Raw genomic sequence first — 26458 nt, 5'->3', positions numbered from 1 at the left:
AGTAGACCTGGGGTGTTTTAGAAATACAGGGAGTGACTGGCTTCCTGGACAAATACAAGGTCCAAACACATAAATCAGTGTTACATCTACCATCCTACTAAGTGATAACCCAGTGTGCTAGGTTGAGCTTCTTTTTTTGTTGTTGTTGTTCATGTTTTAATAGCCAGCCCTTATTGGGCACTCAGTAGGCACTATTCCAAGCCCCTCTCATTCATCTGCTCACCTAATCATCATCTTAACCATGAGGTAGGTAGGGTATCAGCCCCATTTTACAGATGTGGAAACTGAGGCACAGAGTGAGTACATTAGCCAGAGTTACACAGTTGGTGAGTGTCAGGCCTGATTAAACTTGGGAGTCTGCTGTTGGAGTAAAGGCTGTGTGCTCTGAATCACAAACACCATAATACCTTGACTACCTCTCTCTTTAAATGGAAATAAGGAATCAGAACATAAAGTGATTTCCTAATGTCATGTAAGGGCAGAATCTGGACCTGACCTAGGCTCCTGAGGCCTCAGAGTGTGCATGACACCCCAGGGCTGTTGTCTCCATTCTAGGATTCCAAGGGGAACTGTTTAAAGATTTAAACAGAAGCACTCTCTTGAGAGCATTTTCTGAGCTCTCAAAACCCACACTCCTTGTTGCCAGGGAGAGCTGTGTCACTGATGTCAGCAATCATGGTCTGTGACTGGGAGAGGTGGAGGGGAGCTAAGCCAAGGATCTCTCCTCTTCCACATAAATTCCTGAGTTGAGCCAGAAAATCATAGAGAGAGGTAGCTGTTCTAAGGTCTAGTTTGAACAATCTGTTTGAATATGAATTAGAGCAATGGAATGATTCATGTCACAGAAAGGGTAGCCAGGGTGGATGGTGAAGGGCTCACCTTGAGAGGCAGGTAGGCAGCAATGGTGATCCTGGCACTCAGGTGGATGTGGTTGTGCTTATAGCTCACGAGGAGCGTGGTATAGCCCTGGGTCTCAGCTTGCACTTTGACTCCACTGCAGTAATCAGAACCTGGCTTGAGCCTCCCTGCAAGAAAGAGAGAAAATCAAATAGTTACCCCTTTGTGGGAGAAAGACATAGGAGCTGAAAGTCCCTCTCCTTTCCTGGATGCCATACACAATCTGATTTTCTAACTCTAATTTTTTAAAAATATAAGTAGAATGCGTATACCAAAAAGTACACTTATCAAAAGTACACAACTCACAATGATTTTTTTCACAGATTGAACACACTCATGCATAAGTACCTGGCTCAAGAAAGAGAATATGACCAGCCTCTCAAATCTCCTTAGGTCCTTCTAGTAGGACCACACCAGCCTGACTTCCAACAGGACAGCTTAGCTTTGATTGTTTCTGAGTTCATATAAATGGAATCACCAAATATAAACTCATCTGTAACTGGCTTCTTCCCCTTGGTACTGTTTCTGAGATTCCTCCTTATTTAATCCACATTTCTGCATATATTCCATGGCTAACTACAGATTTATCCACGCTACTAATGATGAACATCTGGGTGGTTTCCAGTTTGGGGCTATGACATATATTGCTGCTATGAATATTTTTACATGTCTCTTTTGGTGAACACATTTAGGCATTTCTGTTGTGTATATACCTAGGAGTGGAAATGCTGGGTCACACAGAGTGCATATATTCAATTTCATCAGTTATTAACAATTATTTTTCCAAAAATGGTTTTGATTTATACTGCTATTCTCTATCCCTGCCAATACTTGGTATTTTCCATATTTTTAAAAAAGTCAATCTGGTGAGTATGTTGTGGTATTTCATTGTGTTTTCTTCTGTAACATTTTATTATGAAAATTTTCTAATTGAATGTTAAAGATTTAAACAGAAGCACTCTCTTGAGAGCATTTTCTGAGCTCTCAAAACCCACACTCCTTGTTGACAGGGAGAGCTGTGTCACTGATGTCAGCAATCATGGTCTGTGACTGGGAGAGGTGGAGGGGAGCTAAGCCAAGGATCTCTCCTCTTCCACATAAATTCCTGACTTGAGCCAGAAAATCATAGAGAGAGGTACAGAAAAAATTGAATGTTCATGTACATACCCATAACCTACATTTGACAATTAGTATTTTCTGTATTTGCCTTATTGCTTATCTATCGCTCTACCCATCCATCAGTACAGATTTTTTTATGCATATGAATTATAGACATCAGTACATTTCATCCCTAAATACTTTAGCATACTTATTCAGTATTTGTTTATGGTTCTTTTTTTTTTGAAATCAGATTTACACATAGTGAAATGCACAAATCTTAAGTTATTGATAATTATTTTTCCCAAAATGGTTGTTTTGATTTATATGCTACTCTATATCCCTGCCAATAGTTGGTATTTTCCATATTTTAAAAAAAGTCATTCTGGTGGGTATGTTGTGGTTATTTCATTATGTTTTCTTCTATAACATTTTTATAAAAATTTTCAAATGTATAGAAAAATTGAATATTCATATATATACAGTATATATGGAATTCAGACATATGCACACATTGTGACGGAACTCAGGTGCATTTCAAAACACAGAATATGACTATCTTTCCAGAAAGTTCCCTCATGCTCCATTCCAGTCGAACCCCAACTCCCAGAGGCAATCACTGGTTCATTCTGATTTTATTCCACTGTAGACTAAGTTTTTTATAATATATTTTATAATTATAGAAACATAATTCACATACCATAAAATTCACCTATCTGAAGTGTACAATTTAGTAGTTTTTACTATATTTACAAAGTTGTATACCCATCACAACTACCTAATTTTAGAATATTTCATCATGTCATAGCAGCCATTCTCCATCCTTTCTTCCTCCAAGCCCTGGCCACAACTAATGGACTTTCTCACCATAGATTAGTTTTTCCTAACACTTCACAGAAATGGAATGTGTTCTTTGGCTTTGTTCACTTCAGCATGTGTCTGAAATTCATCGATTTTGTTGCATGTATCAATAGTGTATTCCTTTTTATTGCTGAGTAGTATTCTATGGTGTGGGTGTTCCAGTTTGTTTATCCATTCATTGGCTAATGGCCATCTAGGCTGTTTCCTAGATGAAAAGAGTTGCTATGAACATTCCTGTACACGCTTCCTCACATGCTGACTTCCTCAGGACACAATTCAATGCATGCCGCTCTGCCAATGGCCACTGCCATGGCAACCATAGGCAGAAATCCCTCTGCCATCAGGAGTGGGAAGGGCGAAGCAGCCACAGAAAGATCCACGAGTTCCTAAAACCCCATGAGCAGCAACTCTGCAAAATGAGTCTATCAGTGTGCACAATTACAAAGATAAAAAGAACAGGGGCATGATGGTTAGTCTGGATCCTGCTGGTTTCTAGCCAGGCACAGAGTTTGGGCCCTCACTTTTCTGAAAAGTGCCCTCTGCACAGCTGTGAAGACGTGCTGAACAAAGAAAGTCCTGAGAAGGCAAAACTTGGGCCAATGGCTGCAGAAGGGCATCCTGATTCACAACCCCTCTCACCAGGGTGGCTAATATGCAGACCTACCCCAGCCCCTGTACGCCAGGTTCTGTGTACCAGGCTCTAGCTCCTTCACTGGCCCTCAACCATTGCTTCATCATCTTCCCCACTGCCCTGGAAGTGCTACCTTCACCTGCACTGACCAGGGGCTTCAATCAAGCCACACTCCCCTGTGCATACCATCCCTTCTCCTTGGAACACTCTGACCCTCTATACTCCTAGTCTTAGCCTTTGGCATCTGCCTAGACATCACTTGCTCTCTAAGAAGCCTTCTCAGATACCCCTGAACTGGACTGTCTCTTCTGTCAACCCACAATAACTGTGTCCATCCACCTGTGGTGATTACGTTTGTGTGTCAAGTTGTCTGGGCCTGGTTGAGTGGCTGGGCAGCTGGATGTAGTATTCCCCATGATGAGACTGGTAATTAACTCCATGGTGGAATCTATTGGAGCAGCTGGGTATGTGGTCTGCTTCCCATATATAAGAAACAGCTTTGGGAATGGTCTCTAGCTTGTGGTTTGAACCCTGCATGTAGCCGTGTTGTTGTTCAGCAGCCTGCCATGCTCTGCCGACCTTGGGGCTTTCAATGGACTTGAATTAAGGGCCTGCCATATGGTTTGGTAACATCTGGACTGTGCCATTTTATTTGTCAACCTTGGGCTTGTCAGCCTCAGTGGCCAGTAGCTGCCTGAGTAAAGAGATGCTTCTAGTTTCAGTGGGCCGGGAGCAAGAGGCAGAGCTGAAGCCGAAGGTCAAGGGGCTTTCATCCAGCTCCTAAAGCCTGGCACTTTGAACTTGGACTTAAAGCCTCCAAAACTGTAAGAGAATAAACTCCTGTTTCTTCAAGCTATCCCATTTGTGGTATATTCCTGTCAGAGCAGCACTAGGTAACCAGAACACCACCTGTTTGGTTTGACATGATACTATCTTGCTAGACCAGAGAACTGTGAAGGGGAAGACTAGGGGTCTTATGGAACTGGGAGGTGCTCAGGGAACAGGGAGCTAAAAACTTGCCAACAAGGCTGGAACAAAGAAGGGACAAGGATGGGGCAAGCAGAGGTATGAACACCACCTGGTGTCCAGCCCTGGGTACTCACAGAAAGGCTCATGGTACTGTCCCCAAGGCAAGGGGCCTTCAGTAGAGGATGAGACCAATGTTGGCATCTAAGTGCTATAGTAAGAAGGTGGAGCCCTAAACAGGCAGAAGACAATGCAGAAGGGGACAAGACCTGGGGCTGGGGCTGCTGAGGGGGCCTGGTCGCAGCCTCTTCCTAAGACTGCAACTTGAGCCGCATTATGTGGGCTCTGAACTTGGGAAACTCAACATGACAGAGAGATTGTTTACCTTACATGGTACTCAAATCTGCCTGTCTCTGCACCGAGCCACAGTGTGCCTGGGGGCGGGGGGTGTCACAGCAGAGATGTGACTCTGCTAACTTTGGCTTGGTCCTGGCACCCATGGATTCCTGGAACACAAGCATCTCTCTAACCTGACTAGGGACCAGGTTTGTAAGGTACATATTCTTCATACAATGTGGCCCTCTATGCCAAGCTAGGTATACACAACACTTAGGCACTTCCTAAGGGGAATCCTGCTGCCACAGGACCTCTGTCTGCCCTGGCTGCTGTCTTTCAAATGCAAACTCCTTGAAGGATGCTCTTCCACAGTGCTAAGTACTCCTCAAGTGTTCAGATGTAATCCTTACAACAAGCTGGGGCTCTTAGCCTTATTTTACAGATGGACAATCTAAACCAGAGAGATTGGGCAACTTGCTCAACATCACACAGCTGATAGGTAAGTGGAGGAAGGGGAGCTCAGGTCAGAACTGTACAGTTCTAGATCCTGTACTTTATTCCCTGGAGACTCTCTGGAAGCTGACCCAGGCCTCATCTGTACCCCTAGCCCTCAAGGGTATAGATAGTGGCAATGAGTGGTGGCCATGAAGGGAGAATTGGGTCATCTCCTGCTGCCAGCAGCCCTTGCCCCATAACACTGCTGTTTGCTCCATCCTAAATGACTGCCTTGCTGACTACACTTAAGATTTAATAAAGCTCAGTTCTTTGATGGCTCGGCAAATCACAGCAGTGCCTCTAGGGAAGGATGTGAATGTGGTTTGCTCAGTGATTTCTCAGAGATGCTGCTTTCTTCCTCCATGCAGTTTCAAATTAAAGCAGCTCTGTAAGTAATCACAACTGTAGCAAGTATTAGAGCTGTTAAAGCTGCGGGCGATGCTACACACACCTCTACCAATTAAGCTTCCTAAACCCTAGCTGGATCACGTCACTCCTCTATTAAATAACCTTCAGTAGCTCCCCACTGCCTGGACATTTAAAGCTCTTTAGGATCTGACAAGCTCGGCTGCTCCAAGACCCCATGCACACACAGATACACACCAGGTAACTGCCCACCTCTGTGTCCTTACCCAGGCTGCCCCTTCTGTGCCATTCTCTGTTACTTCCAATCCTCTGCCCAATCTTACTCATTTTCTATGGTTCATCCTTCGTTTTTCCTCATCAGCAAACTGGAGAAGCTGCCCACCCTTGCCCTGTGTGGTTAAGCCCCAGAGTCAGTCTCAGACACACAGATCTGCATCCCATCTATGCTCCTGCTGCCTTGTGACCTTGGGCAAGCCATAGAGTTGGTTTCTATATTCGACACATGGCCAAACAGTAGTCCCTTCTCCCATGGTGACTATAAAGTCTAATGAGGTCATACATGCTAAGTGCTTACCCCAGCCCCTGGCAGAGACGACACTTGACAAATCAACTGCCCCAACTACAGTCACCACAGATAACACCTTCAAAACCCCACAGGAGTGCAAAGAGTGTTTACAGCTTCAGTGGCTCGAGAGTGGTGATCCCTGCATGTTACAAAGGAGTTATGATTTCATAACTAGCCCCAAACTCCATCAACAGTGCCTTATAACTACCTAGTACCTTCCAGGCACTGAAATAGGCACTTTGAGATGCAATTCTTTTTTTTTTTTAGTTAAGTTTTTAGTTTATTTTTTTACTTTTATCATGCAGTTCTACTTAGGATAATCATTTAACAATGTGGAAACTGAGGCTAAGAGAGGCAAATGATTTGCCCAAAGTCACACAGATGTAAGAGTCAGACCAGACTGGAGCTGCACAAAGGGACAAATGTCACATGGTGGCCCCCACTGCTGCCTCAAGGCCTCTATTTAGTATTCTAGAGCTTTGGGAACTCAGGCAGTCTGGCCCTGGATCCCACTGTCTGGCACCCGCTGGCAGCAATGGCTTACCTGGGAGCGGCTGGAACACCCCCTGGTTTTCCACCTCCACCACCAAGTCAAAGTGGGAGCAGTCGCTCAGGGTGACCACTTCACTGGCACCGCCAGGCATAAGGCCACTGATCCTCAGGGGCAGCTCCAGGGTCTGGCCCACTCGTGCCTCCACCTGGCATGTGGCGAACTCCATGCTGCTAGGTTCAATCACATATACCTGGGGACAAGGGTGTGCACCAATCCATCAGCATCCGTGGGAGAGGAAGGGTTCACTGCTAGGGCTTGCTAAGAGCTGCTGGATGCTGGGCACCAAGGACATGCTGGTGGGAAGACAGCTACCAAGAGAGTCCCTACCCTTGTGGAATCATCTCCTCATACCAATTAAACATTTTCTTCATGGCCCTTTTGACAGTCTGACGCTAAACTGGCTGAGAGGATGGTGTGTTCTAGGGAGTGGGGTGAGGGCTTCTTTAGACAGAGCTGTTGGGAAAGCCTCTCTGAGAAGGTGGCCTAGGAGCTCAGAACTGAGCACCACTAAAGAGGCAGTCTGGCAAAGGCTGTGGGGAAAGCATTCCAGGAAGATGGAATAGTCTGTTCCTAGTCCTTGAGGCATATACAAGCTCAGCACATTAGAGGCATGGAGAGAAGGGCAGCATGGCTGGAGTGAAGTGAGCAGGGTGAGAGCAGAAAGAGATGGGGTCTGAGAGGTGATGCGAAAGCTCATGCAGGGTCCTGTGGATGGGAAGGGCTTGAGTTTACTATGAGTAAGATGGGGAGACTCTGGCTGTTGGGAAATCCTGGTGAGAGATGATGATGACTTGAACCAGGGTAGTAGCACTGAAGGGGTTCTGATCTGAGACATATATTCTGAATGTAGAGCTGATTGGATTTATTGATAAAGTGGCTATGGAGGGTAAGAGAGAGGCATCAACAAAAATGATGATAACAATAGCTAATACGTAAAACAAAACTTACCACACTCTGCATTCTGTTCTAAAAATATTACTAAATTATCTAGTCCTCTCAGCCTCTAGTTAAGCAACCTCATTGATTAAGTAACCTGGCCAAGCTAAAACACTAGGAGGAGTCTGTGTGAACTCAAGCAGAATGGTCCAGAATTCAGGTCCCAACCACTACACTATTCTCCCTCTTTGAGGAATTGTCCTTAGGCTTTGTCTAGATAAACTGGGTAAAAAAGGTGGTCCATTTACTGAGCTGCTAGAAAGCTAGGAGAGGACAATGTAATCACAGTTCACCCAGATATTTGGCAATTATGCTATATCTAAAGGGTATGTGGTAAATACTTCTTTATGAGATTCATGTTCTTTAGATAGACGAGTATGTGTCTTATTGTTGTTGTTACATGCCATTGAGTTGGACCCGATCATAGAGACCCCTCCTTGGGTTTCCGAGGCACTATCACTACGGTAGATTGCCCAACCTTCTTTCCGAGGAGTGGCTGGTGGGTTTGAACCGTCAGCCTCCTGGTTAGCAGTCAAGTGCCTTAGGCACTATGCTACCATAGCTTTCGAGTATGTGTCTATCTCAACAAAAAGACTAATCTATCCATCAATGGTCCAACTAATGTAAGAAAAGGCTGTGACCGGATGCACTATGGGGCTTCAACTTCTACCTCAAGCAAAGTAACAAAAGAGGTTGAGGTCAGAGTCAGGCAGTCAGGTAGGTGGTGATGTCAGGAGGTCAGCAGATTGGGCTCCTAGGGGCTCAGCTACAGGTGATCACCCCAACATGCTGCTACTGCTTTGCAAGTTGGTCCCACATCACTCAGAATCAAATGGCAGGTGTAGGGATTTAGTATCTGAATGGTAATGAGAGGAAAGGCATCTGATAACTTTCCTTTCATTGTGAAATGCAATTTATAATCCGACACTCAGTGGCTCTTCCAATCTGAAGATCCATCTCTCTCCTTTCTGAAAATTTTCTGTAATTATTCTTTTGATTATCTTGTTCCTCCTGCCTTCTCTGGCCTCCTTTTATCCTGGTGCTGGCCCTTCCAGGTCTATTCTCATCTGATGGACCCTAACACTCAGGTGTTGTCTCCTTGATAATGTAGTGTGCTCCTTGAGGGCAGGGCTGGGACTTGACAACCCCTCCTGTCACCACCACCAAGTATAAGACAGAGCACTGAGTGTTTCTGAATTATGTTGGAGGGTTGGCTAAAAGGGGGAAGCCGAGACCACTATTCCAAGCCTCCCACCATGGGCTGTCCCAGCCTCTGAGGTCATACCTTCATCTCACCAAAATGCAGTGGGTTCTGCACATCATGGGCCTGGATCACACTGAGTCCAGTGTCACTGCCTGTGGTCATCACACCCTTAACAGTGACCACGGCAACCACAGAGCTTGATGAAGACCAGCTGAAATTCCCACTCCCACCATGGGCCTAGGGAGTAAAAACATCAGATCAGCCTGCCTGTCCCAGTCTCTGCATGAGGGAGCCACAGGGTAGAAGAAAAAAACAGGAGCATGCACATGTACAAATACACACAAGCACAAGGTTGGTACCTCCCCATCCCATGGAGAAATGTGGCATTGGCCCACCATCTGCTGGCAGGCTCCTTGGCCCCTCCATCTCTCTATTCTGCCTAGTTTCTGGTCCCCATACTTTTGAGGATCTTGTGACTGATATGCATCATCCACACCCATCAACAGTGGTCCCAGACCTCGTGGCCCCTCCAGAGCTCAGGATGGAGTGGAAAACACTGCCATGAAGCCAGGTACAGGGTGAAGTCCAAGTTGTTCCATGACCAGGGAGACAGCACTTCCTCCTCACACATTCACCCCAACCCGTGCCCGCTCTTAGTCATCTGCTGTTAAATACATGATAGCCTATGTCCTTCCCAGATCAGTGGTCACCACCCAGACCCCCAAAAGGGCCAGGAAGGTGACACACAGCAAGTACCAGTGCAAAGATATGACAAACAGCAACTGATGGTACTGTTCCTGCCAAGGATAGACAGGGGTGTGTGGGCCCCAGGGTTCCTGCCTGTCTGAATTGACATGTATGGCAACATGGATACCAAAGACAAATAGTATATGGTATGTGATGGGGCTGGACATGTGATCCCTTAAATTCCAAGTTTCTCTCTAAGGATGTTTGTACTACTTTTAGAAAATAGTATTTTTTAGAGAAACAAAGGTGAGAATGTAAGGGGAAGTCAACTCTGTGTTCCAGGCTTGCTTTATTAAGCTTTCTTATCTCTATTTTTTAGTTTTTTGGGTTTCTGACCACATTACCAAAATCCATTGCTCTGATGGAGACCTCAGAAAACTGAAAGTGTTGCTGATTTTAAATTATTTTCAACCATCAGAGGGAAATATTAGAAGGAATCAAGTAGACAAAAAAACAAAATCCCATGGAACACCCCTAGGAAAGCACCCAGAGGTGAGGTCCCATGGTTACCTGTATTGTGTACTTGTAGGCGCCTGTCTTTGGTTGCCATGGAAATGTCAAGATGCTCGGGAAGAGGGTGATGGGGATATGAATTTCCACCTCCTGCTGATTCCACACAGGCACCTGTAATGTGTGGACTCCTCCATCCTACAATGGGATAAGGCACCCAAGTCATCATGACAACTAGATCCTTAGCAAATTCTGCTCCAGTGACCCAGACCCTCCTTTCCCTGGGGTCAGGTCATAGAGGAAGATGCTGTGACTATGGGAGGTTGGAAAGGGAGACACCAGAGTTGCTGTGGCTTGCTGGGTCTCCATGGATGGCCCTCCATGGGTCTGTGATGGCCATACAAACAGATGCTTCCTGACTAGATCCTCCCCAGCACCCCTGACAGGGTGAAAGTGATTATCCCTGCTCTACAGATGGAGAAACTGAGACTCACAGACCTAAAGCAACCTGCCCAATGTCTCCACAAATGAAGTATCAGATTTTGATGGAAATCTGTGTCTGTCCAAAACCGTTTTTATCTGCTACATCTGGATGCTTTGGGAAAGGTTTTATGCAGGGTAGAAGAATATGAAAACCTGGGCCAATTTCCCAATCAGTAAAACACAGCTCCAACCTGAAGGTGATTGGCCTTTTAAATACCAAAAAATAAGGACTGGAAGGACCCAGAAGCCCAAACAGCCAAAGGGATGATGATGGTGTCACCTGGTTAGGGTGAATTTGGACACACTGGTCCCTTGCTGGCCCCAGATCAGTATGCTTTTTCCCAAAATAAGGGTTCCTATCCCCAATCCTAGGAAGAACCAGCTGAGTTTTACTTGACAAGGAAGAGGGGCACTCCAGCCCAGGATCTATGCAGAAGAGTCCAGAGCCCACACTACGCAGGGCCTCCTGTACAGTAATGAATCCACAGAGGGTGGAGAGCTCTAGGCATGAGTGAAGGCAGCTCAACTAGGACTGAGCTGGGGCTCCAACAGCGAGTGAGGGCGGGGCTGTCGTGCCTGATCCACCACGGAGGTGAGGGCTGCACTGATAGTCGTTTGGCCCCTCTTTATGGCTCTGATGTGATGGTATGATCCATTCCGGGAGGATGAGAGCACTTCAAAGAAGTCTGGAGGAAACATGGTTTCAATTCGGATGTTCTGGAAGGCAAGGCAGGGCAGATGAGAGGTGCTTCTGGGGTGACACAAAGAAAGTCAGAATGCAATAAAGTAGCAACAGGACCCCAAACAGCAGCCAAACCAGGCCCAGCATGGGGAAGGGCACACAGCTGAGCCCCTGCCCACCTAGAACTGAGCTTTGCTGAACTTTCCCTGTGGGCTCCTGCAGGCTGCCCTCCTATAGGGCCTGGCACTACTGTTATGGTGACCCTTGTGGTGCTTACCCAACCATCAACTTTCTTAGCCCCATGAGGTCTTACAAAGGAAATCATTAAAAAAAAAAAAAAAAAAAAATGGTGATGGACCCAGTGTTTGTCTACTAACAGGAAAGAAGCAATAACTTCTACAAAGAAGCCAAAGGATGACCTAACCTCCTTTTTCTCAAATCTCAGGCACCCGTAAAGGGGCCTCAGTGTTCTACTAGTGACCCTGGGGATTTCTGGAGAGGATGCTTCTATATCTTCCATGTGTCTGACCTCCTTTCCAGAGCCAGTAGGTTAATGCAATCACACCAGGACAGCCTCAGGCAGAGCTATGGGATACTACCGGCCCCTGGGGAGTAGGCTGAGTGCTCCCTGACCCTCTGCAGAGCAGGCAAAATGGATTCCCCGTGCTGACGCCTTCAGTCTGAAGAAGGAAGACAACAACTGGCAGAGCCCCCATCTCCCTCTGTTCCTGGTCCTTGAAGCATCTCCTCCCTCTAGTCCATAAGCATGTCTCCTGGCATGGCTGCAGCCTATAGACTCACAGGCTTACAAGGTCTTGAGATGACCCACAGAGCCCTCAACCCTGTTTCCCACAGACTCAGCAGCTTCATTATGATGCCAAGGATTCCAATGCCATACACTCACCTGTCTGCCTGCCTTCCTGGAGACTCCTGATACTCTGGGGCTGCTCCTTGGGCAGCAGTTCTGGAAGAGGTACCCACCACCCACCCCAGGACCTGAGGTAGGCACTTACATCCGACAAGTAGATCTTGTTGCTGGACTTGCCAAACACATCAATGGTTACCTCGTAAAGGCAGCCTGTCTCAAGCACCCACCGGTCACCAGGGTGAATCGTAAATCCTATAACAGGCAAGTGGTAGAGCCTGACCATTCAGACAACAGGGCAACAATAGAGAGGTTGGGACCAAGCTTGGAGTCCAGAACCTCTCATCTGGCCCCCATAGCCAAGAGGCAAGGCCATCCTCCTTGGACAATGCCCAGGTGTGGCACAGAGTGAGGCTTTGTGCCTTGAGCCAACTTTGCAGGCTCATGGGGACCAATGATAAACATATTTCACCTTGACTGCTAAGTTGCTCATCACACTGTATCCTGTCCACAGGCAAGTCTAAGCACTCACATGATACCAGAAGCCCTCCCCATATATACCTGCTTGGCCAGGTCTCTCTGCCTTCTGCTCACACACAAGGTGCTCACTATACCTTACTGCCCCATGAAACCATGTACTTTCCTTTCCCATCCCACACCACTGCATGGGCTATTTCATTTGCCAGTAATGCCCTTCCCTTAAAAAAGCTCCCCCAGAGAAAATGACTTCAAATATCATCTCCCTGAAACCAGTCCCCTGTGCTTATTTATGAACTATTTATGACTATTCTGCTGCTGCCTTGGTTTGCTGGTTCCCTGAGCCTCCAAATCAAGGAAAGGAGTTCATCTTATTTCCCTGGGAACTCCAGTACCCAGCATGGCTTGTACAGTATCAAGAAAGCACAAAGGGCCATTCTACCAAGTGCTACTACATCGTCAGAGGTAATAACCTTAGTTCCACGCCAAATAACTTCTCCGGTGGCAGTGACCAAGACACCCTTGGGATTCTGCTGTTCCTAGTCAAACACTATCTTGACTGAGCTGCTTCAGTACACTCAACAGGTGAGTCAACTCAGACCAAAGAAAGTGTTGCAATGCAGACCCAGAAGGACAAGCGTGTCTCCAGCATGTCTTAGCCTGCTGTTACAGCAGCTTCTGGGACTTGGTTGTGCCACCCTGGTCCTCATTGCTATGGATTCCTCCCTTCTCTTTTGGACAAATATCCCCCACTTCCCTACCAAGGTATCTTCCAACTTACCTTATAGGCTCCTATATACACTTACCTTACAGGTTCCCATATAATTGAGCTGACCCCTGGACACCACCCCCCCCCCCAGTGTTCATAGTACTATCAGGTCTGGACAAAGCCTGGTTATAGAAATCAAGAGGAGACAAAGCCCTCCATCACTCTGCCCCAGCCCACTCCTCTGCTCCAACTGCCCCAGCTTAAGCCAAAGGATGACCCTAACCTCCTTTTTCTCAAATCTCAGGCACCCGTAAAGGGGCCTCAGTGTTCTACTAGTGACCCTGGGGATTTCTGGAGAGGATGCTTCTATATCTTCCATGTGTCTGACCTCCTTTCCAGAGCCAGTAGGTTAATGCAGTCACACCAGGACAGCCTCACACAGAGCTATGGGATACTACTGGCCCCTGGGGAGTAGGTTAAGCTCCATTGGCCTAAGCTCCCTTAGCCCTCCTTTTTCTACACACTGATAAGAAAGGGTAGCTGAGCAGCCTTCCAAGTGGGAATGAAGGGCTGATGTCCCCAGGCCTCATAGGTGATGGCGATGACCCTAGAGTAAGGCATTTTATGTCAGCCTGTTGCTTTCCCTCCTCTTTCATTTATTTTTAAATCATTGTATCACAAAGGAATAACACCTGGAAGGACCAAGGAGGCCAACACTCACCCAGGTATCCAGGTTCAACTACGTAAATTGTGCTGTTGGGTAACCTGGAAGCCCCTTGCATGCGGATACCTGTGGTCTTAGTTAAGGGAAAATACACAATTAGCAAATAACTCAGCAGCAGTTCTGAGCTTGGTTCCCATGGCTTGATGACTGTCAAGATAACACAAAGAAAAAAGAGGGAATGCAACCCATTGGCTCAGGCCAAGTGGAGCAGCACCATTTTCCAGAATCAAAGGACACACCACAATTCCAACACTGGCCAAAGGAAATCTTTGCCAGAGGCCCTGGAGACCCGGTGGACTCATGGACAAGTCTAGAACATCAACCACCCACAGACCAGTGTGGAAACAACCTGAGCCAGCCACCCTCTGTGAGAAGTCTCCGGAAGCTGGGAGTGACGCTCTGCTCCCACCAGGCTCCCACCTCTGGGAGCTTCTCTGTGACTCATCTGCGGAGGTGAGCAATTCCACTCAGCGGTGTTGCTATTTCAGGTTTTTCAGAGTTTCAGACCACTGGGGAAAAACAGGGCTATTTTTAGTTTAAGCCTAGCTTTCAGGGAGATTTTAGAAAAACAGATCCCTTGTACACATGACATACATATGTGAACACACAGGCCAGGTTAAGAGGATACTCCTGTGGCCAAGGACAAGGTTGCTCTGTCCCAGCTGCAATGCGGTGACGGTGGATGTCTCCTGGGCCAAGACAGCTACAGGCCAGGCTGAGTCTCCCTCAGCAGCTAGGATGTTGTTCTGAAGCTGTAGCTCATACTGGTCGGAGGGCATCACGAGTTCTGGCCACCCAAAAACAATGAAGAAAAAGGAGAGGAAGAGAGAGATAGGAAAGGGAAAAAAAAGAGGAGAGCAGGGGAAAAGGGAGGAGGGGAAAGAGAACCAATGAATCATTAGAAGCCAATGTACCAGCATCATACACACATACACCTCAAATCTCTGGACCTTGCTGTCAGTATAGCTGCTAGATATTTTTGCTTACTTTTTTTTTTTTCAGTTTTAAAAATTATTCTCCATACCTGTAGACAAAACTACCACTCTGTGATTTTTCAGAAGCAATGAGTCTGCCTTCTTTTTTTTTTTCCCCCCTTTTAAATTAACTGCAGTCTCTGACTAAAATTGCCTGCTGCTTAGAGAATACTAACATTAGACCCATTTCTGTCCATCACTGCAGGGAACTTTCACAGAAATAAGTGGACTCTTTGCTTCTGAAATAGGGTCATCACGGCCACCCTGGACCCATCTGGCCTCTAGAGGCTTCTAAAAGGCTCTGGTCAATGATCTCCCACTGGATTTCCAGAGCTGGATCTAAAATTTGCAAAGAACTGACTGTTGCTAATCTCATCATCCATCAACCTTTCCTTGCTCAGTACTACCTCAAGTAGCACTCTTTTCCTCTTTTTTTTTTTTCTGAGGAGAAGAGCTCACTTGACCTGAGCCCAGATGGAGACTATCTTCTCAAGGGAAATAATAAGTTCCCTAAAACCCACCATCATGTCTACGCACTCCTCCTCACCTGGTAGGCAGAGACTACTGGATTTTGGGTAGCAGATGGCTATCACTGACTGGGAAATCAAGATGTGTGAGGCCCGTGCTAGGTGCTTTGTAAGCATCCCTCCACAACTCTAAAATAGTCACTACTCATGCCCACATTTTAGAGATGGCGGACTGTCAAAACCAAGCTGAGGACATGCTCAAGGCCACACAGCCAGCTCAACAGCAAAGCCAGGACTCACCTTAGAAGTCTGGTGGCATAGTGCAAAAAGTATTTGGCTACTAACCAGAAGGTCAGAGGTTGAAACCCAACAGCTGCTCCACAGAAGGAAGATGGGACAATCTACTTCCAGAAAGATATGTTGTTGTTGTTAAGTGCTGTCAAGTTGCTTCCGACTCATAGCGAACCATGCACAGCAGAACAAAACACTGCCCGATCCCATACCAGCTCCGTGATCCTTGCTATACTTGAGCCCATTGTCACAGCCACTGTGTCAATCCATCTCATCGAAGGCCTTCCCCTCTTTTGTCGACCCTCCACCTTACCAAGCATGACATCCTTCTCCAGGGAATAGTCCCCTCTGACAACATGACCAAAGTAGGTGAGATGAAGTCTGGCCATCCTCGCTTCCAAGGAGCATCTCAGCTGCACTTCCTCCAGGAAAGATCTATTAGTTCTTTTGGCAGTCCATGGTGCCTTCAGCATTCTTCGCCAGCACCACAACTCAAAAGCATCAACCCTTCTTCGGTCTTCCTTATTCATTGTCCAGCTCTCACATGCATACGAGGCGACTGGAAATATCATGGCTGTGTCAGGTGTACCTGAGTCCTCAAGGAGACATCCTTGCTCCTCAGCACTTGAAAGAGTTCCTTCACAGCTGATCTGCCCAGTGCTACACATTGTCTAATGTCCTGACTGCTGATTCCATTGGCCTCGATTGTAGAACCAAGCAAGGTGATTTCTTTGACAACCTCAATCTTTTCTCCATTTATCGTGATGTTGCTTATTGGTCCAGTTGTGAGGATTTTTGTCTTCTTTCTATTGAGATGTAATCCATACTGCAGACTGTGCTCCTCAATCTTCATCAATAAGTGCCTTAAGTCATCCTCACTTTCAGCAAGCAAAGTTGTATCATCAGAGTATCTCAGGTTATTAATGACTCTTCCTCCAATCCTGATGCCATGTTTTTCTTCATATAGTCCAGCTTCTCAGATTATTTGCTCAGCATATAGATTGAAGAAGTATAGGGAAAGGATACAACCCTGACACACTCCCTTCCTGATTTTAAACCATGTAGTGTCACCTTGTTCCAGTCGAATGACAGCCTACTGGTCAAGGTATAGGTTCCTCATGAGTACAATCAAGTGTTCAGGAATTCCCATTCTTCTCAATGTTATCCGTAATTTGTCATGATCCACACAATCAAATGCCTTTGCATAGTCAATAAAACACAAGTAAACATCTTTCTGGTATTCTTTGCCTTGAGCCAAGATCCATCTGACAACAGTTACGATATCCCTTGTTCCATGTCCTCTTCTGAATCCAGCTTGCACCTCTGGAAGTTCTCTATCAATATACAGCTGCAACCGTTTTTGAATTATTTTCAGTAAGATCTTGCTTGCATGCAATATTAATGATATTGTTCGATAATTTCCACATTCTGTGGGATCACCTTTCTTTGGAATGGGTACAAATACGGATCTCTTCCAGTCAGTAGGCCAGGCAGCTGTCTTCCAAATCTCTTGGCATAACCGAGTGAGTGCCTCCAGTGCGGCATCTGTTTGTTGAAATATCTCAATGGGTATTCTGTCAATTCCCAGAGCCTTGTTCTTCGCCAATTCCTTCACTGCAGCTTCGACTTCCTCCTTCAGTACCATTGGTTCTAGATCATATGCCACCTCCAGAAATGGATGAAGATCGACCAGTTCTTTTTGGTACAGTGACTCTGTGTATTCCTTTCATCTTCTTTTGATGTTCCCTGCATGATTCAATGTTTTCCCCTTAGAATCTTTCAATATTGCAACTCGAGGCTTAAATTTTTTCCTCAATTCTTTCAGCTTGAGAAATGCTGAACATGTTCTTGCCTTTTGGTTTTCTAACTCCAGGTCTTTGCACATTTCATTATAGTAACTGGCTTGTCTCCTCGAGCTGCTCTTTGAACTCTTTGGATCAATTTTTTTATCCTGTCATTTCTTCCATTTGCTTTAGCTACTCTCCACTCAAGAGCAAGTTTCAGAGTCCCTTCTGTCATCCATTTTGTTCATCTCTTCTTTTGTTGTCTTTTTAGTGACCTCTTGCTTTCTTCATGAATGATGCTCTTGATGTCATCCCACAATTCATCTGGTTTCTGGTCAGTGGTGTTCAATGCATCAAATCTATTCTTCAGATGGTCTCTAAATTCAGGAGGTATATATTCTAGATCATATTTTGGCTCTTGTGGACTTGTTTTAATTGTCTTTAACTTCAAGTTGAACTTGCATATGCACAGTTGATGGTCTGTTCCACAATCAGCTCCTGGCCTGGTTTTGGCTGAAGATATTGAGCTTTTCCATCATCTCTTGCCACAGATGTAGTCAATCTGATTCCTGTGTGTTCCATCTGGTGAAGTCCGTGTGTACAGTCACCGTATGTGTTGTTGAAAAAAGGTGTTTGCAATGAACAAGTCGCTGGTCTTGCAAAATTCTACCATGCAAGTTCCAGCATTATTTCTGTCACCAAGGCCAAGTTTTCCAACTACTGGTGATTCTTCTTTGTTTCCAACTTTTGCATTCCAGTCACCAGTGATAATTAACACATCTTGATTGCAAGTTCAGTCAATTTCAGAAAGATATACAGCCTTGGAAACCCAATGGGGATTGCTATGAGTCAGAACTGACTAGATGGCAGTGAGTGTGGTTTCTGGCTACTGAGTTCTCAGAATTTCCTATCCGGGAATGTACTTGCTCAGTGGACAGATGTGGCCATGTGCCACCCCTCCAGTAAAGGAGAGGAAAGAGGACCCAGAGGACTGCAGCCAATGTCCCCACTCACTCATCTACCCTTCCATCTCTGGATCCCAATTCAAGGTCTGGTATAAATGGCACCATGTCAAAGCTCCTAGAGGAGTTTCAGCTAAAGCCTTTTCAGAATCCCTAGGAATCAGGTCCCCAGTAATTGGCACCAGAAGAGGGTTCTCAAAGGACATTCCCCAGACCATCAGCATCACCAGGAAGCTGCAAAAAACTGGCCCCATCCTAGACCTGATGCCTCACACTCTCCTGGTTTAACAAGCCTCCTAGGTGTTGCTGATGGCCTCTGGTGCTTGGGGACCTTTGGGAGTATTGACAGCCCATTTCTTCATCTATAACTACGCAAAGCCCAGCACAACGAGACTGAGATTCTCACAGATATACCCCATGTTTAGAATATGGCAGCAGTGCTATAGGATAAATGTCATAATAAAGCTATGCAATTTCTCAGTAAAGTGACACTACTTCATGTGGCCTTATGAAGCACTAGCTCACCCCCCTTTTTGCCTGCAAGTTTTCCAAAGAGGAAAGCCCCTTTGGAACAGAATATACTGACTGACTTTCTATGCATCTTGCATAACACAGCTGTAACCCTCTTTACAAAACCCTGTTGTTGTTGTTGTTGTTGTTGTTGTTGTTATGTGCCGTCGAGTCAAACCCGACTCATAGCGACCCCTCCTTGGGTTTACTACAAAACCCTAAGACCATGAAAATACAGAGCTTATTTGGTAGACTCCTTAGACATCTCCCATAACTTCCTTAGATACCTCACAAGAACTGAATACAGAAGTCTTTAACATCTGTAAAAGGCTTCAGTTCCTTGCTCCAGCCTCTTTGACCACGGACAGAGGCAGGCTGCTCCTGTCTGGGGCAGCAAATGAGTGTCCCCAATGCTCTCCTTCTCTAGACCAAGCAGCCTATATTTCTTTATAAGACACATCTCTGACCCCTCTCGTCTTGTCAGAGACCCTGGCTGGTCTTCTAATTGCCAGAGTCCCCACTACCACCCACATAAGCTCCAAGATGACCAGAGAATTCCTAGGGAGTTGGGTCTGAGCCAATGGTGATGGGGAACTCACTTCCTCCTTGTGCTAGATTTTGGGTGAGAGTTTCTTCAGACAGAGCTGTCAGGTTGGCCCCTCTGAGGCAGTAGCCTAGGAATTCAAACCTAGACTAGGGTAGAGCCAGGATACATTAGTCCTGGGCAGCCACAGCTCACCTGTGCACTGGACTCCATGTCCCTTAAACATATGAATCCCAACCAACACGTGTTCATGCAGTGGTTTTCTGAACCTCAGCACATTTTATCTCAGCAATTTCCACCACTCAAGCCCTTTCCAGATACTGAATTTGTCAGCCAGCATATTGTTCCTGCATTTGTGATTGTGCCATATGTAGTCAACCAATCCAAACACCAAACAGGTTTGAGGATAAAGAACCATGGCCCCCACTAGAACCACTACTTTCCAGGTGACAAGCTCACAGAGCTCCTCCCCTGACTCACCTCCACTGTGACGTGTGCTCATAGGTTCAGTACTGAACCAGCCGTTTCCTGGTCCCCTGGATTGGGAGCTCAGCAGCCCTGCTGACCACTGAATACCCAATACCAGCACAGGAATGGCAGAGTAGGTGCTCAAAAGAAAGGAAGCCACCCCCTCCCCACAAAATAGAAAGCAAACATAAAGAAAACAAAAATATGGAAGGAAAGAAAAAAAAAAAAAAAAACACTTTTGTAAGGAAGGAAAACTGAAAGTAAAAAAAATATGTAAATGATGAATTTTGGGTTATAATTAATCATCCAGCATATGAGTAAGTGCAGTATGTCGTGCAAGATGAGTAGGTTCCTTGTTGAACTCAAGACTCCTGTAAAGACATAATTCCTGACTTTTCTGACCAGTAAACCTACTAAAAATTAGTGATAAGAATTACGTCTAAATTAAAAAATATATATATCATAAAAAATGAACAGTGAGTTTCCATATGCATGCTGTAATATAATGAATTACTTAAATTCTTTGTAACTCCTACCAAATAACTGGGTGGGACTATGCAAAGTATTTGTGGCCCACCAACGGGATTGGATAGCTTGCTAATAATGCAAATACGGTGTACTGGCATTCTTCTGGGGGTGGGACCATGCAAATAAGGTATATGGAACCCTAAGGACGGAATGGGTCAGTTTTGCCATCCTACAAGGCTTAAAATGTGCCATTCCAGAGGCAGAAAAAGTGGATCTGACTACCACCAAGAAAAAGAGACACGAGTGGAGCACATCCTTTGGACCTATGATTCCCACGCTGAGAACCTCTTAGACTCAGGGAAGCTGTAACACTGGAGATAGCAAGAGATGGCAAGAAGTAGTGGCAGAGAAATAGTGACAGCCAGGAGACCAGTGTGAGATGGCACAGTGGGATTTCCAGCCCACAGAACAAGAGAGCTGAGCACCTTTAGGCAGAAGACCTGCTGGGAGAGCGAGGTTTATCTCCAGGCACTTGGCAAAATTAGGCTCGCAAACCCACTCAGAGAGTTGAGCACCTTTGGGTCAAGGCTTACTGGCAGAATCTTTGGGCATTTATTGGCAGAGCTAAAGAGCTTAGTGGTGACATAGTGCCTAAGGCATTTGACCGCTAACCAGAAAACTGGCAGTTCAAACCCACCAGCCACTCCTCGCAAGGAAGATTGGGCAATCTACCTCTGTAGTGATACTGCCTTGAAAACAAGGGGTCGCTATGAGTCAGATCCCACTCGACTGCAGTGAGTTTGGATTTTTGAAAAAGCTTCGTAACACTTTGCCCAAGCAGGGCTCAGGCAGAGCCAGCCCAAGGACCTGAGGGCCAGAGAGAGGTGTGCCTGTTGACACAGCTGAGAAGAGGCTGCCCTAATCAAAGAACTGTTTCCTGGGTCCTTCCTGATCCTGAATTATAACTTGTTACTTCCCAAATAAACCTCATAATCTTGACTATTGTCTGTGAGTTCAGTGTAGCCACTGCAATGAATCATTGAACCCAGGAGAGAAGTAGATAGTGCTGTGGGAAGGACAGGTATTGTTGTTGTTGTTATGTGCCATCAAGTCAGACCAGACTCACAGGGGACTCATAGCGACCCCTCCTTGGGTTTCCGAGGCAGTATCACTACGGAAGTAGGTTGCCCCATCTTCCTTCTGAGGAATGGCTGGTGGGTTTGAACCTCCAGCCTTCTGGTTAGCAGTCAAGTGCCTTAGGCACTATGCTACTAGAGCTCCTCAGGTAGTGTTGTTGTTGTTGTTGTTGTTGTTTGTCATCGAGTCGGCCCCGACTCATAGCGACCTCTCCTTGGGTTTCCGAGGCAGTATCACTATGGAAGTAGGATTGCCCAACTTTCCTTCCGAGGAGTGGCTGGTGGGTTTGAACCGCCAGCCGTCTGGTTAGCAGGCAAGTGTCTTAGCCACTATGCTACCAGAGCTCCCCAGGTAGTGTTAGGATTGGTAAAAGGGTTGGAGAGAGGAGGTATATCTGACCTCCACCTCACAGGAATCAGCCTTAGGCTGTTGATCTTGATGCTCTTCCCTATCTGTGAAGTTAGAGATCAGACACCCTCCACCTCACAGGAATCAGCCTTAGGGGGTTGATCTTGATGCTCTTCCCCATCTGTGAAGTTAGAGATCAGACACCTCTGCCACAACATTTTTAAATGATCCTGGTGAACCTCTCTGTTGGCTCCTCCTTCTCTACGTTCATCCATTTGGTGACCACTCCAGTGCCACTGCAACAGTACATAAATCATGGAGCTGTGTTTACTTTTTGGAGGACTTTTCATCTCATTATCCCACTAATGAAAGGGAGGCAATCTGTTTACTTCTTGTCCTGAGTGTCTTTGGTGTGCTCCAATTATTTGGCTTCTATGACAGGTGAGCAATCAAACCACAAGTTCTTGTGGTACTCTGGCATTACGGATTGAATTGTACTCAAAAAATACATGTTGTAAATCTTAACCTGGTTGGGAGCTCTGGTGGCGTCAAGTGCCTAAGGCATTTGACTGCTAACCAGATGGCTGACAGTTCAACCCACCATCTACTCCTCAGAAGGAAAGCTGGACAATCTACTTCCATAGTAATACCACCTTGGAAACCCAAGGAGGGGTCGCTATGAGTAGGATCTACTTCACACTAGTGACTTTGGTGTTTTTTTTTTTAATGCCTGTGGTTATAATCCCATTTCGGAGTGGGTTGTCTTTGTTATGTTAATGAGGCAGGATTAGTGTAGGGTTTATCTTGAGTCAATATCTTTTGAGATATAGAAGAGTGTAAACAAGTAAGCAGAGATGGAGGAAGAGCAATGTCAACCCACATGAAGACTGCCCAGGAGCAGAAGCTTAGAGACAAGGACCTTCCTCCAGAGCTAACAGAGAGAAAGCCTTCCCCTTGAGCCAGAGTCCTGAATTTGGACTTCTAGCCTCCTAATCTGTGATAAAATAAATAAATGTGTTCGTTAAAGCCATCCACTTGTGGGATTCATTATAGTAGCACTAAAGAACTAAGATATCTGGGAAGTATAATTCCTTGGGACCATGGCACTTGAAATAATTTGGGATGAGTTCTTAATAGCCCTTCATTAAATCCTTCTACCCCTCATAACCACATGAGCTCTGCTATTCTTTGTTTGGACCAAGGTGATCAGATTTTGTCCCCCCATTGGTCCCACATGCACAAGGACTACCTGTTCTGCCCGTGGAAGAACTATATAACTCTTTTTGTTATCCTAGGTACTTTTTCTCCTTTTCCTCTTTGGGGTGGGAGGGGCAGAGAAAGAGTTCGATTTCATTCTGGAGGTGATTAGGGCCAAGGAGCCTAACAGCTCTGTGACCCTCTATGCCTCAGTATCCTCATCTAGTGTTGTTGTTAGTTACCACTGAGTTGGTTCCAACTCACAGTGACCCCATGTAAAATAGAATGAAATGTTACTGGTCCTGCACCATCTTCACTGTCATTGGTCTGCTCAAGTTCATTGTTGCTACCAATGTGTATTCTGAGTGTCTTCCAACCTAGGAGACTCATCTTCTAGCAGTATATCAGATAGTATTCTATTATGATCCATAGAGTTCTCCTCATTGGCTACTTTTTGAAGAAGATTGCCAGGCCTTTCTTCTTAGTCTGTGTTAGTCTGGAAGATCCCTGAAACTTATCTACCATAGGGCTACCTTGCTGGTATTTGAAGTAGGGGTGGCACAGCTTCCAGCATCACTGCAACACACAAAGCATCACAGTGTGACAAACTGACAGGTAGTGGTTCTCATCTGAAAACCAAAACCAAAAACCAAACCCTCTTCTGTCAAATCAATTCTGACTCATAGTGACCCTTTAGGACAGAGTAGAAATGCCTCAAAGGGTTTCCAAGGGTTTCACAAATTTTTAAGAAAGCAGACTGCCACATCTTTTTCCTGCAGAGCAGGGGTAATGGGTTCAAACCACCAACCTTTTGGTTAGCAGCCAAACTCTTTATCCACTTTGCCACCAGGGCTCTATTCTCATCTATAAAATGAGGGTTTTAATAGAATCCATTTCTTGGTACCCTGGAAAGCATACTGTCTCCGGGTCACAATACTTGAACTGATTTAGAATGAGCTCTTAAAGTCTCTTTATTAAATCACTCTTTAAGCTCTTTATTAAACAAACTCTAAAAGCTTTTTATTAAATCAATCTACCTCCCAGGTTGTTGGGTTATAAAATGAGGGTTAAGTGGGTTATATGTGAAAAGCACTTAGAACCAGACCCAACACACAGAGAAAATGCTCAATCATAGATGTTGCCAGTAATAACTTGCCTTTTCTACCCTCTTCTTGTAGGTTGCAGTGCCACTTTCATGTCCATGTTTATGTATAATGTTATATTTTGGAGAAATCCCTGTTCCTTTGATCTCTGGTTCTTCAACACACTAGCCCATTGCATTCCCCATTAGGATGCTGTCTCAGTGTACCCATGAGCCTCCTTCTCCTTTAGAGTCTCAGGAAGCCACACCTGTGGCTGAATCTGTCATTTTAGCATCTGCTTTCCTCAAGCCTGGAGTGCACATTGGGCTCTGTCCAGCACATCCCACATCATGTTCCAGACACCCACACCACCTCTGACTGGACGCCACACACAAAGGCCAGCAGTGCCTGTCTAGCACATCACAGACACTCAGCAACATGTGCTAGCTCCCATCCACTAGCTCAACCCTCACCAGCAAGAATGGGGCTCAGAGGCAGAAGGGCACTAGTCATGGCTTCCTTGGCCTTCTGAAATACGAAGCACTGTGCCACACCAAAAAACTAACTAGATGTGCTGCTTGTAGCTGAGCATGACTTTAAACAAGGCAGCATCTTTTAGGATCCATCTCTGGAAGTTACCTGTATGCTGAAGTACCTATCTGCCTCCTAAATGGCACCACTGCTGACTGGAATGCAGAAGTTGGAAACAAAGAAGGGTTACCAGTAGCTAGAAAACATGGCCTTGGAGACAGAAATAACGCTGGTGATTGCACAGTAGAATTTTGCAAGATCAACAACTTATTCATTGCAAATACCTTTTTTCAACAACATAAGCAACATGTAGACTTTACCAGATTGAATACACAGGAATCAGATTGACTACATCTATGGCAAGAGGCAATGAAGAAGTTCAGTATCTTTGGCCAAAACAAGGCCAACAGCTGATAGTGAAATAGACCATCAACTGCTCATATGCAAGTTCAACTTGAAGTTGAAGACAATTAAAACAAGTCCAGGAAAGCCAAAATATGACCTTGATAATATCCCTCCTGAATTTAGAGACCATTTAAAGAATAGCTTTGATGCATTGCAGTATAGTAAATTACTCAGTATAGCTTTTCTACCCATAAGTCATTGTAAACTCAATGGTGGAATGAGCAACTGAGGAGCTCCTGATTATAAATGTTATCCACCTGGCTTATTTCTGTTGGGTGTGGCACAATGCAATGTTATGGGAGGCTCACTCTCAGGTGCTTAGAGTTCTGATGCTATGATTGGCTAGTTTGACCACTCTGCCGGGCTCAAAAGGAGGCCTCCTAGAGGCAGAACTCTCTCTGACTGCTGGTTGAGGAAGATGTGCTGCTGAAAGAGACATGTGCTGCTGGGAAAGAGATCCAAGAGACACGCATTGTTGAGTAAGACACCGAGGGACATGCACTGCTGGGGGAGAGACTGTGAGAGACTTGGCTGAGAGACGGTGGGCTGAGGAGAGAGACTGAGCATTTTTCCTGAATTCGAATTGTAGCCTTGTGCTTCCCTAATAAACCTCATAATCTGTGAGTTCTGTGTGGCCACTGCAGTGAATTATTGAACCCAGGAGAGAGGGAGGAACGGTTAGTGAAAGGGCTGGAGGGAGGCAGCATGTCTGGCCTTGCAGTAATAGGCCTTGGGCTATTGACGGTGATTCTGCCTTCCTCTTGTGGGGTTCTAGGAGGTCAGAATATGTGGCCTCCTTGCCCTTTTAGCATTCATTGAATGCCAGTGATAGAAAACCAGAGGGATTATAGGATGACATCAAAAACATCATCCATGAAGAAAGCAAGAGGTCATTATAAAGACAAGAAAGGAAGAAAAGACCAAAATGTTTGTCAGAAGAGACTCTGGAACTTGCCCTTGAGCGAAGAGTAGCTAAAGCAAATGGAAGAAATGACAAGATAAAAGAGCTAACAGAAATTTCAAAAAGGAGCCTGAACAGACAAAGCCAATTACTATAATGAAATATGCAAAGACCTGGAGTTAGAGAACCAAAAGGGAAGAACACGCTTTTCATTTCTCAAGGTGGAAGAACTGAGAAAAAAATTTAAGCCTCAAGTTGCAATACTGAAAGATTCTATGGAAAAAATATTGAATGATGCAGGAAGCATCAAAAGAAGATGGAAGGAATACACAGAGTCACTGTAC

The 26458-nt window shown here is 45.5% G+C and overlaps 1 protein-coding gene across 1 annotated transcript in view; it reads right to left on the bottom strand.

Moving 5' to 3' along the window:
* The window catches only part of NUP210 (nucleoporin 210), a 215141-nt gene that overhangs the window by 74519 nt on the left and 114164 nt on the right, over positions 1-26458 (bottom strand). The window contains exons 7-14 of the mRNA XM_007950623.1: positions 14674-14832; positions 14043-14111; positions 12284-12390; positions 11165-11305; positions 10166-10303; positions 8990-9145; positions 6760-6958; positions 880-1025 (exon numbers count right to left, since the gene is read on the bottom strand). Of these exons, the coding sequence (XP_007948814.1) occupies positions 880-1025; positions 6760-6958; positions 8990-9145; positions 10166-10303; positions 11165-11305; positions 12284-12390; positions 14043-14111; positions 14674-14832 (1115 nt within the window). The remainder of the gene's footprint in view (positions 1-879; positions 1026-6759; positions 6959-8989; positions 9146-10165; positions 10304-11164; positions 11306-12283; positions 12391-14042; positions 14112-14673; positions 14833-26458) is intronic.

This window comes from Orycteropus afer, unplaced genomic scaffold (genome assembly GCF_000298275.1).
Source record: "Orycteropus afer afer isolate SDZICR_OR568_19922 unplaced genomic scaffold, OryAfe1.0 scaffold00283, whole genome shotgun sequence".
Taxonomy (NCBI): domain Eukaryota; kingdom Metazoa; phylum Chordata; class Mammalia; order Tubulidentata; family Orycteropodidae; genus Orycteropus; species Orycteropus afer.
The sequence above is the reverse complement of the archived record's forward strand: the minus strand, read 5'-3'. Positions and strand labels throughout refer to the sequence as shown.